Raw genomic sequence first — 17520 nt, 5'->3', positions numbered from 1 at the left:
AGACTGTGGCCCCCCTCCCCCACACACACCCACATACTGTTGTCTAGCTTGGAAAATGTTTAAAATGGAAGCTTATTTTGTGATACTGCCACTGTTAGTTTTATTCAGTTAAGTTCAAGGATAATGTTTTAAATTGTTAACGTATACCTTCAATCAATTTTATATATGTTTATTTTATTAATTTTTCTTGTCTATCCCTTTGAAATAGGATAGACGGGAAAACGTTTGCACTCAATACAACTTATCAGGGATAGCCGTCTGCTTTTCAACCAGAATATTTTCTACAGCAAAGCCACGCCAAAGCTGCAGCCAAAGCTGGATTCTTTTCAATGTTTTAATGTTTTTAACGACATGTTTTTATCACTAAATATCAATTATAAATTTCTTGTTAAAAGTCACACAATTATTTAGCAAAAGCACTCTTGAAATATGTACCAGTGACTGAATCCATTATTACTAAAAGTAACGTTCAAAACTGCCTTGTTATATGAGGATTTTAGCACATTTGATATTTTAATGTCTGTTTTATAAATGCAACCTACGTCGTGCTTATCCTGTGGACGTAACAAAAATTAACATATCGCACAGTTGTCAATTGATATGTTTGACGTTTTGTTGCAAAATGCCATTAATATTTCATCGCATGACACTATCATGTTTGACAGTCTACCGGTTCAGCTGGCCTTGAGACCGTCCGGGGAGGTTTGGGAGTCAGTGATAAATACGGGTAATCTCCGGCATTGCTTCTCATAATTCAGCATCGGTAGTTTGTGACAATGAACAAAAAGGCCGCTTGGATTGTGATTGTCTCTGCAATAGCAGGTAAGCCCAATCTTTGTTTCATGTTTAAGTCTAAGTAATTCCCACTCTATTTGGCAGTGAATATTTCTGCAGAAAATAACAGTAATTGCTTCACTAACATTAATTGACATCATAAGCTGCCTAGTTATGTAACTGGGGCATTTGTGGTAACATCCTTTTTTCGTGGTTTACTCTGAAATCTCAGGTCTAACCTGTTATCACCGAAAATGCCAAATCCTTAAATTAGAATAACATCGAAGAGCGGTTGATGTGAAATCTTCTTTGGGATATTTCAGAAATTGGTTCAATGTAAACCAAACTTGGTATGTGTATAAAAGCATTCGCTTAAAAGCACACTTGCGGTCCAGTTCTATCCATCACTTAGTTTCGTTGCTGCGTTCGTTTGAAATTAATGGCCTCATGCGTTTAGGCCCAACTGACATTGAGTTCACCGAAATGTATAGAATTTGGGCTGACTTTGTCTCGGAAACGGGCGTTTGAGAGCAAAGCCGGGACAGAAAGCCATGGAGGGGGACATTGTGTGGAATATTCTGTTACTGTATGTGCAGTTGAAAGTAGCGTTTGGAAATTCAAAATTCAAGTGGCAATTTTCTGAAAAAAAAACTTAACGGAACAAGAAATCTGGACGGCATTGGTCCAAACCAATTGCCTTGATTTGACAGCTGTAATTACACAGATGTAATTACAAAATAGGCAAACAAAACAAATGTTCTGGACGGCGAAGTTTTCTCAGGTGAGATATTGCTAAGCAAACCTAGCATTTCGGTGAGTTCTCAAGGATTGACAAATGTTTGGATGTACATGTCATTTTGGCAAATGTCTCACACCATTTTAAAACACTACGAAAAGATCTTGGATTGTCAAGTTTTTCCACCAACCTTTGGCACAAGTCAAAACTTCAAGACACTAACTACTTTTCTGTAATTCTTCTCTAACAGAGAATCTAGACCTTTTCCCCTTGATACACTAAAGATTGCATTGACACTTCCAATTCTGTGTGCATATAAGTGAATCGCGCTGAAAAAAACAGAGTAAATTAACTTCAACTTACTAAGATATCTCCCGAATGATTTGGCGATATGAAGGACTAATTTGACCGCGCAGAAGAAGTCCAGATAGGATTGACATCTACCTTCCTTTGATTGTAGCTATTATGAAACGGACTATGATACACAAAATAACAATACTACTAAAAAAGTGAACAAACGTTTCAAGCATTTAAGAAAAATAATAATAATGCTAAGGTTAGCCAAATCGCGTCCTAGAAAAGTTATCGTGATGTTGATATTTAACTGTCTTTGATTCCAAGTGTTAACGAGTGGTGTGGAGGGCACGGCGAGGACGTGTTACTTCGGTCCCCCACCAAAACCTGATCCTGATAACCCGGATCACTGGATGAAACAAGTCATGCGGGAGATACGGGAGCGTTGCCCGGGAAAGGGGGCATGTAGCCAAGCTGGTGAGTTATCCTGATACTCGATAAATAAATGCTGTTGAACTGAACTGGAGAGGTTTGCTTTGAAACAATATACCACTCAAAAAAGTTAAGGACCACTTTTTTCTTAATTTTTCATTTCCAAGCAATGAGTGGGGTCTAGTTCTTTCGTTTGTAGAGGGTGTTCTCATTTGAATAAAAAATTAAAAGAAAACTGTTTCAAAACATCAAATGCACATTTTCAGCAGTAAAATATCTAATATAAAAAAGTATACACAAAACAAAAATTGGTCCTTTTAACTTTTTTAGTAGTGTATATTTAACAAGTTCGGAAACAGTGGAATATATTTTGCTTTTTTGTTGTTTTTTGGGGGGTTCGACATGTTTAAGGTTTTGATCAGTTGCAGTATAGGTTAAAATGACAAATTTCTTATGGAACATTACCATTTGTTGGTAGAAAGTACAAAGGTACTGAAAAATATTTTTCTTTTCTGTTTTGTACTTATAAAGTTTTTCTGAGGGCTTTTCCTTTTAACTGGAATGAGAATATTCAATTGATTTCCCATTTTCTCTGACTTTTTGAGTGGTATGTCTCTCATACTGAATATAAAGGAATTATGACTATTCAATTGTTACATTTCACTGGAATTGACAGCGAGTTTTAAGGATGTTGAACATCAGAGGTCCATGGATGATGGCGTTTCAACACAGAATTTTCGAAATACCTCGATTACTTTTTGTGGTGCTGTGGTTGACGGCAGTGTGCATGCATTTAAGGAGCCCCTCGCCGCCAGCAAAAAGGAAAGATACAAAAAAGACACAAGAAAAAAGGGAGACTGATCACACCGTGAAACTCTGGGCGTAGCGCCCAATGTTTTGCATTTTGATTTACAGTTGTATGTTGACATATTACGATCTTATCCATTTGCGGATGGGGAGGCCTATTGGTGCTTTGCTCCCCCCCAAAAAAAAAATTGGATTGGGAAAAAAATCTTATTTCCCTTCATCCCAAGGCACACCCTCCCACATACCCTCCTGACCCCACGCATTTTTCCAACGGAGTGAATTGTACCGTGTGTTCCTGTCAACCGAGTCCGTTTGGTTTTTCAACTGAGGAGAGTTCGGACAGCTGGGCCTGCAAAAAAGAACCCCTGAACCCCGAATTCCGCCCCGTTCCAACAGGTAACCTTCTAAAACCCCAAACACCTATCGAAAGATCCAAAATCCTCCTCATCCCTGACTTCGACGGGGTCAACGCTGCTCCTAGCGGCTGGGGATTCTGTGGCTCAGTCTTGACCTAGTGCCTCGTCATCAGAGAGTGACAGCTGGGATGAAAGAAGGGTGTCCCGCAGTGGCGAACTAATTACGCCTGTAGTGTTGACCAGCAACTGTTGGCTGAGATGAGTTCCTCCGCTTGGCGGTCGGCTGTAATGCACCGGAGACATTCAGCGAAGAAGAGTGACACCGCTACAGCTGACTGCCCAAACTGCTGAGCTTATGTGGAGAATTGTTAATTTTGTCTAACTTGGTAATCATCAAAGACTGAGGCACTTATCTATCTGACTGACTTCGTTTATTGGGTACATATGTAGTCCGTCAGCCAACAATGGTGTCTGAGAAAATCGTCACTGTGACGTCATCGGGGTCACATTAAAAGTGCAAACTTCAATTCTCCCTATCCTCAGAAATACATGTCTGATTGAGTTGAAAACTGGGTGTGTAGAAAGAGAGGTGTTATAGAATACAATTGACACAACTCGGTGATGACGTCAACAGGTGATGGGCCACATGACATTAAAGATCTACTCTCAAGAACACTACAACTCCTGAAGTGCATGCTCGGTTGAGCTGAAACCTTCCAGGTATAATACAGCAGGCGTTGTATAGACCAAAATGAACACGATATGATGCTGAAGTCATCTGGTGACAGGTCACGTGGCATTTAACGCGCATCCTTTGAAGCCCCATATCTTGTGAAGTCCAAGTCCGATTCGGTTGATATTTTGCATAATAATCTAGGAAGGGAAGTGTCATAGACGAATAGTGATATCATCTGATAATGACGTCATCGGGTGTCACGTCACGTGGTATGATATGATGTACATGAACAATTGGGTTGGAACTTCGTGTAAAGCTAGAAAAGAAAATGATACAGACGAAAAGTGACACCATGTGGTGATGACGTCATCAAGTGACAAGTCACGTGACATTAAAGGCGCACTCTGCAAGGCACAGTATTTTCTGAAGTATGGGTCTGATTTGGTTGAGACTTCATATACCTAAGGGACGTGGTTTAGACCGGAATTGACCTGACGAGAAATTGACTTTATCATTTGACGAGTCACGTAACATTGCGGGTGCACTACATCTCGTGGAGTTCAACACCGATTGCGTTGAAAATTGCCAGATGGCCGAAAAGGGAAGTGTGAAAGACAACAGTGACATCATTTGGCAATGACGTTTCAAGCTTCTCCTTTAAAGCACCACAACGTCCATGTCAGCTCGCCATGAAATCTTGCACGTAGTTTGTCAAGGAGGTTTGTCACTGGCAAGAAACAGAACCAGAGCCGAAGCAGCTGCACTTTCCAGAAATACATTTCTAGGTGGTTTGTATTGTTTTTGTGACACATTGTGCACAGGCGCCGATGAGGGGTGCTTGCTATTACACAATACACAAATGGACAATGAAATATGAGACTTATCACACGACACAAACTGTGTAATGATTGTCCGTGCAACGTCCCTACAGGTTTTCGCACTACCCATCAAACACGAGATGGGGGGGTTGTGTTTTCACTTCATAGTTGTATCTGTTGACAGATTCGGGGCAGAGGTGATTGTTACATCCCCTCGAAACAAGACCGTTGGGAGCACTGTTTCGTTTCCATTTTTCCTGAAATGGGCAAGCTCGACATTTTAGCCTTAACTTAAAGAAACGCCATGAAGGTCCCACGATTGCAAAAGGCAGAGGACATGAACTTTCAAAAGAAGGGGTTTCATACTGTGGACTGCATTAATTCGTCCCCACTCAACACTCATGCCTCTCTAGTAGTTATAGTGGAGCTAATCGACCTCCAGATGAAGCGGTTTGAGGCGGGAGGCAGTGAGGCCTCTGGATGAGGCGGGAGGCGGATGCGGGTAGGTTGCGGCGAGAGGCGGGTGGTCGGGCGGGAGGCGGATGCGGGTGGTCAGGCGGGAGGCGGATGCGGGTAGGTCGCGGCGAGAGGCGGGTGGTCAGGCGGGAGGCGGATGCGGGTAGGTCGCGGCGAGAGGCGGGTGGTCAGGCGGGAGGTGGATGCGGGTAGGTCGCGGCGAGAGGCAGGTGGAAGGGTCGAAACGCATGGTGCCAGTACAAGTAGGGGAAAGGATGAACCGACACGAGGTGCCTAAAACCAACTGGAACTCGACTGAATTCCTTGAGTGGTCAACGGGCGATATAGCGTTTGATATAGTAGCTTATTGTTACAGCAAATCTCAGAAACCTCCTCAATAGATAATCAGTCAATTGGCTTAGCGTATACATTATCATTAAGCAAAACCGTCCCTTCACCCTAAATCTCGTACCTTTATTTAATATCCAAATGAACGTGGTGCAAAATACGCTCTCGTTAATAAACTTTAGCTAGAACATTTAACCGTCTCTATCTTCCACTAAAGCCCTAGCCAGCTGCCTGAAAAGAAAGTGGTCGTCGTAAACGGACGTTTTCACGCGAGGAAAATGTCTTCGTATGAAATCGTTCACGAGTATGTCGTTGTCCATTGTATTCGAGGAGAACAAGCTGGCTATCTTGTTCAAACTCAGTCCCCGTCAACGCTGTAACAGGAAGAAGATGCAGTACTGTCCACAGACGGCGAAGAGCGGTCCTTGAAGCGGACGACGATTACGGTGGATGCGACTGGCATTTTGCGGAGAAATGACTTGACCCGCGGCAGTTGAGGCGGCTGTCCGTAAGAATCAAAGTACTCAGCCTCTCCGCTCCTGGTGATGTAGATGGCCACCCAGTGGCGGCCCGGTTTCGAAGCCGGGCCGGTGTTGAACACAAGTGTGCTGGGTCTGGGGACGGCACTCTTGGGGAGCTGGTCACTGGCAAAAACGCCCCTGTAGTAATGCTTGGTAAAGCGGTCTCGCAGTAGTATCTGGTCGATCTCGTGACTGTCCATACTTGCGCGATGGAATTAACTGGCGTAGTCGAAGATCACGTCGCCAGCTCGGTCCAATTCGACAATGTTATTGAACTCGGGGTAGATGATGACGTTGATGGTTTCCTGCAGCGGGTTCGCAAACTGCTCTTCCAGCCGCAGGATGCCCCCCTTCACGAGGCTGAAATGGCCACCCAAAGTGAAGTCTGGGGTGAGATCGAACGCAAACAGTGCGTACCTGGAGGCGAAGTCGTCGCGAGTGATGCCGTTGCCCTCGTCCTTGTACATTTTATCCGTTCCAGAGAAGAGGGTCTGGTAGGATCTGATCTAATTCTTGTTGGACTCCGCTAAATTTGGGCTTTAGGGGAGAGTACGGGATTTAATTTCCGTCGACGTACACCGCCAAAAAGGAGATGTCCATGTGCGTGAAATTAAAGGGGTTCTTCCCGTATCGCCCGTTGAAAGCGGCGTTGGCCACGCATCCCACCACGATTCGATTCGGCAGTTGTCCCAAAAACACGTGGTCTTGACTGAGGGTGAGGTTTACCCGAGGCACGGAGACCATCTTGCAGAGAGTGCGTTTGATGGGATACTTGGCGGTACCCTTTTCCAAGGCCCTGGCGTGCCCCAGCATGACGGCCGAGCTCACCTTGACCTCACAAACAGGGAGGCGTTGAGAATTACCACTTTGTAGGTGGGGTCGGGTCCAGTGGCCATCAGGCAGAATGAATCACTACTTCGGATCAGTTTCAGCTTTAGATCAACTCCGTTCAGCATGTGCTTTTCCTGGAAGAAAATGTCGCTGTGTAGGGGTCCGATCATGTCAACCACTCTGCTGTGTTTTGTGTACTCGGCCCGTTTTTTCAGACCGAGGTTAGCATGCTCGTCATTCGCCTTCGGATCGGCGTTGTCCATATGGCCCGCGGTGTCCTTGGAAAACAACGCCGCGCCGAGCTGGGACGTTTTGGCGTCTGTGCCGTAGCTGAGCAGCGTCTCCAGGATGGCTCGGTAGGGGTATGTAGGGGTGGAAGGAGAGATCAGACGCTCGTTCAGACTGACGTCGACTTGACTGAAAAGGGATTGTAGAAATAAATTGACCGGACCGACGTAATCGGCGACCGTCAGTGACGACCCGTCCGCCTTGGTGATTTTGGCCCTGACGTAGAGCTCAGTCTGGTTGAGATCCGAAACTCGTCCCCAAAGCCCGGCACGAAAAACTCGATCGGTCCGCCGTCGTTGATGGTTGAGATGGGATGGAACTCTTCCCACTGTCCCTTTTCGATGCTGGTCTGCGTGGGTGGAACGGAGAATAGGTCCAGTTCAGATTCGACGCACTCGCAGGACTTGTCGTGCAACAGCGACATGGTTTGAGTTGCTGGGGCGTACGAGGTAGTTAGTCAAAGATGTCCTTCGATCGCTTCCTTCTCCTGCCGGCCGAGGAAGTGGCGCGTCCGGCGCCGGTTTTCCTTTTTATAGGCCGTCTCGAGAGGTGGGAGTCCACGCCGCGTACGGACGTGTGGGCCAAGTTCCGCCCGGCGGTTTTGAGTCTGTCCCTGGCTGCTGATTTGAAACCCTTTCCCTCAAGGGCATCCTGAGCGATTCCCACACCGGTTCGTAAGGCCTCGCAGCCCAAAGTCTTGGCACCCTGCTTGATGAAAGGCATGGCGGAGCGGAAAAGACCGCCCAAAATTCCCCCGAGACCGTATCCTCTCTGATTTCTCGGCCCGGTGAACACCGGAAGACCGCGGCCAACCTGACCCAAGTAATAATCCTCGTAGTGCTTGACGTTGGGGCGATAATATCCGCTCATGCTGATCACCGTAGGAAGGTGGACCGCCGCCTTCGAAAGTGGAGCTTCACGATGACTCTTCCGTCACAAATGGAATGGGCTGACCGGTATCGTCCCTTATATCTATTTCGATCGTGTCCACAAACTTGTGCCTCAAGGAGATGTAGTGGGGGCTGTCGTAGGTTTTGGTCACGATGCTGCCGTACTCGCCATCCACGTTCACGATGCGCAGCAATGGGGCGTGTGTGTCGCCCACGGTCTGGTACTCGACGACGTTAGAGTAGAGAAACATCGAATAAAAGGGCCGGAGGTCCACAACTCTCGCGCTCTTTACGGTCCCCGTTACGGTCGCACCGTCGTCGAAGCCGAGTAAGTTCGCCAGACGCCCCAGCAGTTTGAGCACTACCCCGTCGCCCGTTTTGATGATGACTTTTTGAATGTACTTGTTGTAAGAGAACCTTACAAGGCCATCGTGATCGATGGGTGGTTCAAAACTTGCCGGTAATTCCTCGGGCACCAGATAATACCCCTCTGGAAGGTGGTGGAAGTGAAATCTGGAATCGGCTTGTCCCCCCGAGCAGGCTAACAGATTGCCCTCGGTCACATTCATCCAACAGCGGGTAAGTCACTTCAGACAAGGCCACCTCCCAATCCCCCTCGAATGTCAGGGGAGTGGGCAACGAACAGGTTCTGCAGAATGAGGACGACGGACAGGTTTCGGTGGTGACTCCCTTTAGTGAACAGTTCAGTAACCTTGGCATTGTTACCGCTTTCGGACATGAGGTCATCTATCACAACCAGGTTTCTCTGCTCCCGGTCAAGGGTCTTAAGTAAGTCGTCAGAATAGCCCTCCACAAATCGTATTTGAGGCACCAGACTAGCCAGATGGTCGTAAGCATCTTGGTATTCCCCGTAGCACCAAACGATGTTCCCCGGGGGTGGCTCGATGAGCGTATGACCTTCGGCAAGAATCAAGCGCTTCACGAACTGGGTATATAGAGTTTGGCCGGTCATATGTCCAGGTAGGTGGTGAAAACGCCATCGTCCGCTACCTTTCTCTTCGGGTAGAGGTAAGTAAATGCCCTCTTGACCTGCTCATAGGTGTACATGGAACCGCCCTGCCTCATTCTAAACCCGCGGTTGACGCCTTCGCCCACCACCTGCGTCTCCAACGTTTCGAGGTATTTCCGTTTGGTGAGGTTGTTTGAAGCTTTATTGAGACCCTTGCAGCTTATTTTGTCTTTGGCCCCGAAGCAATAATAGGTTTTGCTGCATAGGGCCACGATTCCGTCTCCTTCCCACTCGACTTTGAAGAGCCCGGGCGTTCTCTTGTCGTAGGCGCGACGGGCAGGAGTATCATCGCGTGGAAACCAGTCCGACTTTTCTCGCTGGTACTCTGCTCGCATGTCCGGTTTCACGACATCATCGAGGCACTTACTGGATATGGCCAAGTAAGCCGAATCCGTATCCATCTCGCACAGCTGGAAGTCTGCCGTGTCGACGAATTTCAAGAGGAAGTTGAAGTAGAACTGCAACATGCGCAGTTTTGCGTATTGGTACACGAAAAAGCCAATCTGCAACGGGAGACCGAGGTGAATCGACGATTTGTTCAGTTCCACCTCGTACAGACTGTCGTCTGGCTGATGTATCGCTCTAAAGTGCGGGCTGTTGATGAGTCGCACCGCTTCATCGACGTTGCCGCATATCCGCACATCCCGATGCTTTTCCTGGTTCGTCACGGTCTTTCCGTAGGCGGAGTTTCCCAACAGTTTCATCGTGTCGGCGATGATGGCCTTCGCTGGATCGGCATCCCCGTCCCGCCTGGCATCGATGACGGCCTCGCCAAACGGTCGAAAGCACGGAGATGACCGATATTGAATCAGCTGATAGACGCGGGTGACTCGGAGTCCATGCTGGAGATATCATTTAAGCAGAGGGGTAACCAGTAACATCCGCTTACCGAACATGCTCCCGATGAGGCTGCGGCGAGGATTTTTCATATTAAGTCCCTCCCTCTCCGCGTACTGGCGCACGTGCTCTCCGATGTCGTCGCGGCTGATGTCAACGTTCTTTTCAGCAAACCTGTCTCGTAGGTGATCTGGGACCTCGATGTCGCATTCAACCAGTCCAAACAGTTCGTCGTTGACCACTCCCTCCATGATGCGATTCTTGTCCAGGCTCTCCTTCTGTAAAGGTAGTCGTACGGTTTGGACAAACTCTGCCGCGTCACAATTTGTCGACAACACCTCCAGCCAGGCGCATTCCCATATCTCCACCAATCTGTGACCCCGAGAACGGATATACTCCGACATTTTTTTTCGGTCTGCTCCCGTAATTCTTCACGGGACTTCTTCCTGACGTTGTTGGTCTCTCGCGGGTTCAAGTGGCACCGGTGACCGTGCCAGAAACATCCGTGAAACTGATAGACGGTATTGGTTTCTTCGCAAAATCCATCCACGAGAATGCGTCTGGGACCGATGCGCTTTTCGCCACGGTTAAGCTGGTGGCGAATGAAGATGCCCTCGGTTCGCGCCGTCCGTTCCAGCCACCCCGACGCTCTCACCGAGAACTTGTGGTCGGTACTGGTCTGAACCCGTCCTCCTCTCTCCCACGGAGAAAAGTTCCTTCCGGCATGGGTTGCATCAGGGACCACAAGTAGATGGCATTGGCGTCAAAGCCGACGATATTGGCGCAGGTCTTGGGTCCGTTGCGGATCAGAGTCTTGCCCTTTTCGTCGTACCTGTGGAACACGATAGACGGACCACCCACGATGTTTTGCTTCAAGAGATAATACAGATTCTTGTTCTCCCAGTCGATGAGGGAGAAGCTGACGTCTCGCGGTAACGTTAGAAGCAGGTAGTACAGGGACAGGCCGGGCACGGATATGGCGTATTTGAACATGTCCATTCCCCGCGCCCTGTAGAAGGCAAACATCTTTTGCACAGCCTCAAGGAACGGGGTGACGTCCAGATTATTGTACCACACCAGAAAGTCGCGCAACGTCTCCATCCTGCGATCTCGCCAGCAGCGTTGGCAGTGCGCGTACCAGTTGGATTACCGGTAAGTTCTGCCGTCGCAGCCGCCAGCACGTCAGGCTCCGGTCCACCGTCCCGGCTTTCCTCCTTCTGCTCTGGTGGGAAAGGCGGCATGGACCACAGGCTCTCTTTGGTGTATATGTTAAAATAATACGGCCTGTTTTCCTTACCGCTGTGACACTCGCGCCAGCCTCGTTTTACTAGGGCGCGTGTCAGTTTCGGCGCGCAGTCTAACGGCGGCTCCTCAGTCCCGCTCGGTGGATAAGTTGGCGGCTGGAAGATTGGTGCGGCCATCTTCTTTGGAGAAATTACTGCGAGGTAGAGTAGCCTTCAATTTCCTTCTGATGATGTGGAATTGGGAATGACGAGCCAGCGCCACCGCGGCGTTTTAAATGCGCTTCATGAGTACCCTTAACTTTTCTCGCATTCAGTCACCACCCGGTAACCGCGCGACCAATCAACCTACCGTCTGACCGGGGCTACGTCACGAGACGTCGATCTTACGACCCCATCCATTGGTTCATCCATTTTCCAATCACACTCCCGTCAGCAATTTTGCGGTGATTATCAATTTCCGCATCCGCCTCCGCCTGACCACCCGCCTCTCGCCGCGACCTACCCGCATCCACCTCCCGCCTGACCACCCGCCTCTCGCCGCAACCTACCCGCATCCGCCTCCCGCCTGACCACCCGCCTCTTACCGCGACCTACCTGCATCCGCCTCCCGCCTGACCACCCGCCTCTCGCCGCAACCTACCCGCATCCGCCTCCCGCCTGACCACCCGCCTCTCGCCGCGACCTACCCGCAACCGCCTCCCGGCTGACCGCCCGCCTCTCGCCGCGACCTACCCGCATCCGCCTCCCGCCTCAGTCCCGGAGGCCTCACTGCCTCCCGCCTAAAACCACCTCACTGACTCCCGCCTCAAACCGCCTTATTTGGGGGTCGATTAGCTGCACTTTAACTGCTCTCTCTCTCTCCTTGTGTTACTGTAATTTCTGTTTATTGAGTACACGTTTAATCTCAAGTGTATTCCTAAACAGTCTTTTACAAATGGTGATCCTATTCTCCCCATTTTCCCACAGAGAGAGTCGAGTGTGCGAACCCAAGGCCGCTAGGGATGGAGGACGGGTCCATCCCCGACGCAAAAATCTCGGCGTCCAGTATGTATGGGGGCTGGCCTCCCCAGGCCGCACGCCTCAATGGCGATAGCGCATGGTCAACCGCCACGTAAGTATTAGTGGGAAACGACACACCCATATCACGGACGTATAAAACCTGTACCCGGAACACCCTTGTTTGGGTCAAGCCACTGGAGATTGTGAGGCGGCCTTTTACGATGCTGACAGTTTCTGAACTAGCCAAAGCTAACCTATGGAAGATCACCACGAACTTTGATGCTTTTTGTCGAAAGTATTCAATAATATCAGTGGATCACATTCAACCACTCCCCGAGGGTTAAACACCGCAGGACATCTTACGTGTCCCTTTTCAATGACTTTTCCTCATTTCTTCACTTTCATGTTATCAGAGCAGAAACAGTAGAATAAATAAAAAATCGGGCAAGGCCAACGAGATTTCCGCGGTCAGAAAGCCGGACAAAAATTTGGCCTACTGAATATGTATGATCTCTCCCTCGATCCATGCCCTTACATAAGTGGAAGAGTTGCAGTCTATCTGTGCTTTTTTGTTAACCCTCAATTAACATAGTTTGTTTACGATTTGCTGTTATTTCACCGATCTTTATGGGATTTTATTGTCTGCAGAATGAACGGTAGTAATCAGTGGATCGAGGTGGATCTCGGTGAAAGGACAGTGGTGTCTGGAGTCATTACCCAAGGAGATCCGGGTGGCGATTGGTGGATGACGAAGTACAAGGTGTCCTATCAAAAACAGCCTTCATCTGAGCGTACACATGTCAAAGATAGAAACGGGAACATCGTGGTGCGTATAAAATGTGATACCTTGTAGTTGCTGGTTGATAATGAACGCAGTAATTTCCCTACTTCGCAGTGGAATTTTTCGCCGATAAATTCATAATGATGCACGCATGCGCAAAAATGGCCTTGGCGGAACACCGCAACGGCCATTTGCAACAAAGACTTCAACTACTAAAAAATCTGGAAACCTACATGCTATAAACTGAAAAAACAAACTCAGATGATATTTCACAAAATTAATTTTCGTCACCTTTTGAAGCAGTCAGGAGTCTCTTTATTGTGACTCCCGCTCTGATGAAGCCACCTCGTACACAACTGCACCAACGCATCGTGTGTATGAAGGTTAGCATTTTCTACCAAGTTTCAATGGAAAGAAAATCAGCAGGAAAAGGACTTTAAGAGAAAGGGGCTATCTTACAGGACCACGTACATTGACCGACCGATCGATCGATTGATTTGTTGTTGCAGGTGTTCACCGGTAACACTGACCGAAACACCCCTGTGACCAACCTGTTTAGTGAAGGTGTGGTGGCCACAACAGTACGCATTGAACCGACTGAATGGCATAACTGGACGGATCTGCGATTTGAGTTGCTCGGATGCCGCCATGGTTAGGCATGCAGCTGTTGTTGACCATTTGGAGTATTTTTAAGAATTGTCTAATACACGTTTGATGTTGCCGCTGAAATACATTTACTCCTACAAATGTAAATTAGGATGAATAACATTGTTGGAAGACACGTGAGCTGATATATGACAAGGATACAAATGCTTGGGAAATTTTACATGTAAATAAATATATATAATAATGTCCAAATTAAATTTTACATTAAAACAATTTCGAGGTTTACTTACATACAAATATACATCATCTTAAAATTACTCCAAATATACTACAGTTTGGATTTCAATGTTTGCACAAGCAGCGAAAACTCTTAATGATGGCTGTATTACGTATATAGCTCGTGGATATAATCGTCACGGTTTCCATCCACGAAGAGCCACACATGTCAAAAGTCGTTTTGTTTTCAATTTCAGTTACATTCGTGTTGTAAAGGGCCAAAATCTCGATAAGTGGAATTTGGCTTTCACGAAAGGACACAAATCTTACTGCCCCTCGTACACATGCAACGTAATGACATCAAAGGTAGAAAAGTCGATTAGTGGATTTTCGTTTTTACGAAGAGCCACACATCTTTATTACAATATAATGGTGTTCTATAGTCGCCATGACGCGACGCTACGACGGCTCCGTCGCGTCGTCCCGTCGTGTCATGGCGTCGCCTCCTTTCTCTTTACTTTAATGTTGTGTTGAATGCATGGTGTCGTGCCGTCTTGGCGTCGTGTCGTGCCGGCTCGTCTTGCCGGCGTATCGTGCCGTGGCGTCTAGTCGACAAAGCGTCGCGTCGTGCTGTCGTGCGTCGCGTCGCCTGTCATCGTATGGTTGAATGTCATCGTATGGTAACAAGGGCAGATGTAAACTTGCGCATAGCTTTGTGTTAAACAAGCGCGGTGCAAGGCTCCGCCTTGCGCGTAGGGCAATTGGTTAGCAGGAGTCACTGCTTGGTCACATATGCAGCGTGCGCACGCATGCGTAGTCGCGGCGGCGGCCGGCTTGCGAGGCTAAATAAGGCGCGACGGCAGTGTGTTACAGCAGAACCTTTAATTTGGTTCGATCCTGCTGTAAAATCCCTCCACTGGTGTGGGCAGAGCAAGCAACTGAGCGAGTAAGACCCTCGTACGTTGGGTCGATAGTGCGTGTGTCGTTGAGGGGCTTGGTAGGTTGAGGGTGTAACCTCTTAAATTACACAAGGAACGCAAGTGTGAACACACTGATAAAAAACTTGGCCCGTGGAAACAGCTCTCTCCAGAACTTGAACTTGAACCGTTTATTCGCTACCTTAATGATGGCAGCCCATTCCAAGCCCCAAGTCAGCGGTTCGCTACAATGGATAGAGAAAATAGAAGTACACCTTATGTAGCAATACATGTACATAAACCTTAGTCAAATCCATTATGATGAAATAAAGAAACGGTTGACTACACATCCCTATGAATAAATTTACCCTTACTATGAGCCCCCATTAACTGTCTTACTGTGTAAATGTCACGTGACTTATGATATAAGTACATGTATATGTAAATCCGAGCAGTAGGGTAATACATGAACCCAGTAATAACGGCCCTTCATAATTTACTAGCGTTACAACGTCCCATTATTTCTCCCAAATTAACCCCTTTTTCTCCAGATGACCCTTAAGCTTATTCTAATATCCCTTTATGACACATAATATGGGAGAATTCCTTTGTCTTACCAACTGTTGCATTCCTGGGGGTTTACTTAATCGAAAGGAAAGATGTCGCTCATGTACGTAGCGGATCATCGAGTGGAAGAAGCGAACGGTGCATTTCACTAATCACCCGAAAGAGGGCGCTATAACAGTTTTACGCCGCTACAGAGGGGCTATTTGGGAGTGCAGTAAGAGTTCCGTGTGGGAGATTACGGTCGATGAAAGGGGGAATCGGTATCTCGCCGTGCGAGTTGCGAGTGGCGTTATTAACCCTGAAATAGCCCTATTGACTTATTCAGGTCCCGGTGGCACTGGATGCACATGAGTGTGGGGTTCACTGCTCCGGGCAAAGTCTAGTCACGCAGTCCACCCATTAAGAGAGCGCCCTCTACGGGTGTATTAGTTGAGTGAATGATTGAAGTGGCCTTGATGAATAAACCACGGACGTATAAAAAACCTGGACTTGCAACGCCTTTTTATGAATTAAAGGCCAACCAGCGGCCACTTTACCGAGCCGAATATAAATGCACGGGTTGGCTCGCTTCAATTGACGCCAGGGAGAACTACAGGCGGGCATTGCCGGGCAAGCTCGGTAAAATGGCCGCTAGTGGATTCAATGATCTCTATAAGCTGAAGGGCATTGCGAGTCCAGATTTTGTTTATGTACGTCCGTGGAATAAACCAACTACCATTTTGTTGCACGTAAGTCAGGCGTCCAAGGATCGTTATTTTGAGTCACAGGCCGTCTTATTTGGTGAATCGCGTGGTGTTTAATTAAGTTGCGTCCCAATTCCGGGCCAATCAAGTCAGACCTTTCCGGTGCCGAACAGCCCTGCAAACGGAGTTTCCAGACCGGGGCGGTATACTTCCATCCGAACGGACTTGTCTCTAGCCGCTCAGGGACTTTCCGGTACGTGCCGTCCGCCGTCACGCCTCGGGGAGGAGGGCGCCTTTGTCGGGGGGGGGGGGTGAACGTCACATCAGCAGGCCTACTTCTGGAGAAAATGAATGCTGCGTAGCGTTCCGTTGGGGGACCCACTGTGTAAAATTACTTAGGATTTACACCTGAAACACCATGTAGCCAGCGTTCACACCTATATACAGTGATTTAAAGTCCAGTGATTGATGACTACCTAGTGAAATGAATTCTGTGTGATGTCCTTAAGATCAGACTACGAGGATCAGTGACCTTCTAATTATCACATCAAAATATCAGTTACTGGGGGCAGTAGGCCTACTATTCTCGGACCAGAGCTGTGACATGAGTGTCTCCACCGTTGGAACCAAAATGGTGGATGATGTGTCAATCCACATGCTGCATTGCACACATAATGAACAGCCATTACAGCTCCATAATGTAGTCTGAAGTTGGTGCAACTCTCTCTATACAGAGAGCTGTGACTCGGAGTGCGATCGGCAGTCCACAGATCATGATGGTCTCTCTACCGATACCCATGGTTGTTCAAAATCGTTATTTTTATTTTTTAAAAAAATTACAAGAATTATATTTCTTTTAAATTTAAAACAGATTTTTTTAAAAAAAACTACAAGTATTATACCATATCTGGCATACAAGTCTACTTTTCAGCTACAAATCTTTCACTACTTAAATGCAATAGCTTCAGGTTTGGTACATGCATATTCATGTACACTGGCCTTTTCAGCTGTTAACGCTGTCAGCTGTTACACAACAATTACTGTGCCAGCCCCTGTAATGAAACATCAACCAACGCCCACTTTTATGTAAATCATAATACATGTTTAATGCATGTCAAGCGTATGTACTGTACAATGTACATCCCAATGAAGAGTATCCAAAAGCAAGGTGATCCCACTATAAACTTTTCAAAGAATTTAAAGATGATGCAGCTGGGACAAATTACAGTTACCGTTCTTTTGCTCGGATGGGTAATTCAGAAAGTCATCACAATTGTCACCTTTATTTTTCAACAGTTAAAAAATTCAAAGAGAGGCTGTACACCCATAACGTAGCAATACAGTCAGTGGATACTGTGTTGGAACACGATCCAAAGTGACAAACATTAAAGTAAGCCGATTATACACGACTGT

At 47.4% G+C, this 17520-nt stretch overlaps 3 protein-coding genes across 3 annotated transcripts in view; 2 read left to right on the top strand and 1 right to left on the bottom strand.

The window, feature by feature from the left end:
• Positions 1-254, top strand: part of LOC110975388 (coagulation factor VIII-like) — a 5282-nt gene extending 5028 nt beyond the window's left edge. The window contains exon 5 of the mRNA XM_087130832.1: positions 209-254. Coding sequence (XP_086986958.1) covers positions 209-254 — 46 coding nt within the window. The remainder of the gene's footprint in view (positions 1-208) is intronic.
• A 430-nt stretch (positions 255-684) lies between these two features.
• LOC110975497 (retinoschisin-like) lies at positions 685-17513 on the top strand. Its single transcript, XM_022228034.2, has 5 exons — positions 685-822; positions 2132-2281; positions 12305-12449; positions 12986-13163; positions 13628-17513. The coding sequence occupies exons 1-5, from the start codon at positions 777-779 to the stop codon at positions 13772-13774; spliced, it is 666 nt and encodes a 221-aa protein (XP_022083726.2). The 5' UTR covers positions 685-776; the 3' UTR covers positions 13775-17513.
• On the bottom strand, positions 9197-10116 carry LOC147795844 (uncharacterized). Its single transcript, XM_087130418.1, has one exon. The coding sequence runs from the start codon at positions 9959-9961 to the stop codon at positions 9197-9199; it is 765 nt and encodes a 254-aa protein (XP_086986544.1). The 5' UTR covers positions 9962-10116.
• Positions 17514-17520: the final 7 nt, after the last annotated feature.

This window comes from Acanthaster planci, linkage group LG20 (genome assembly GCF_054643075.1).
Source record: "Acanthaster planci isolate LZ-2023a linkage group LG20, COTS_SCS, whole genome shotgun sequence".
Lineage (NCBI taxonomy): Eukaryota > Metazoa > Echinodermata > Asteroidea > Valvatida > Acanthasteridae > Acanthaster > Acanthaster planci.
This window is presented reverse-complemented; position numbering and strand designations above follow the sequence as displayed.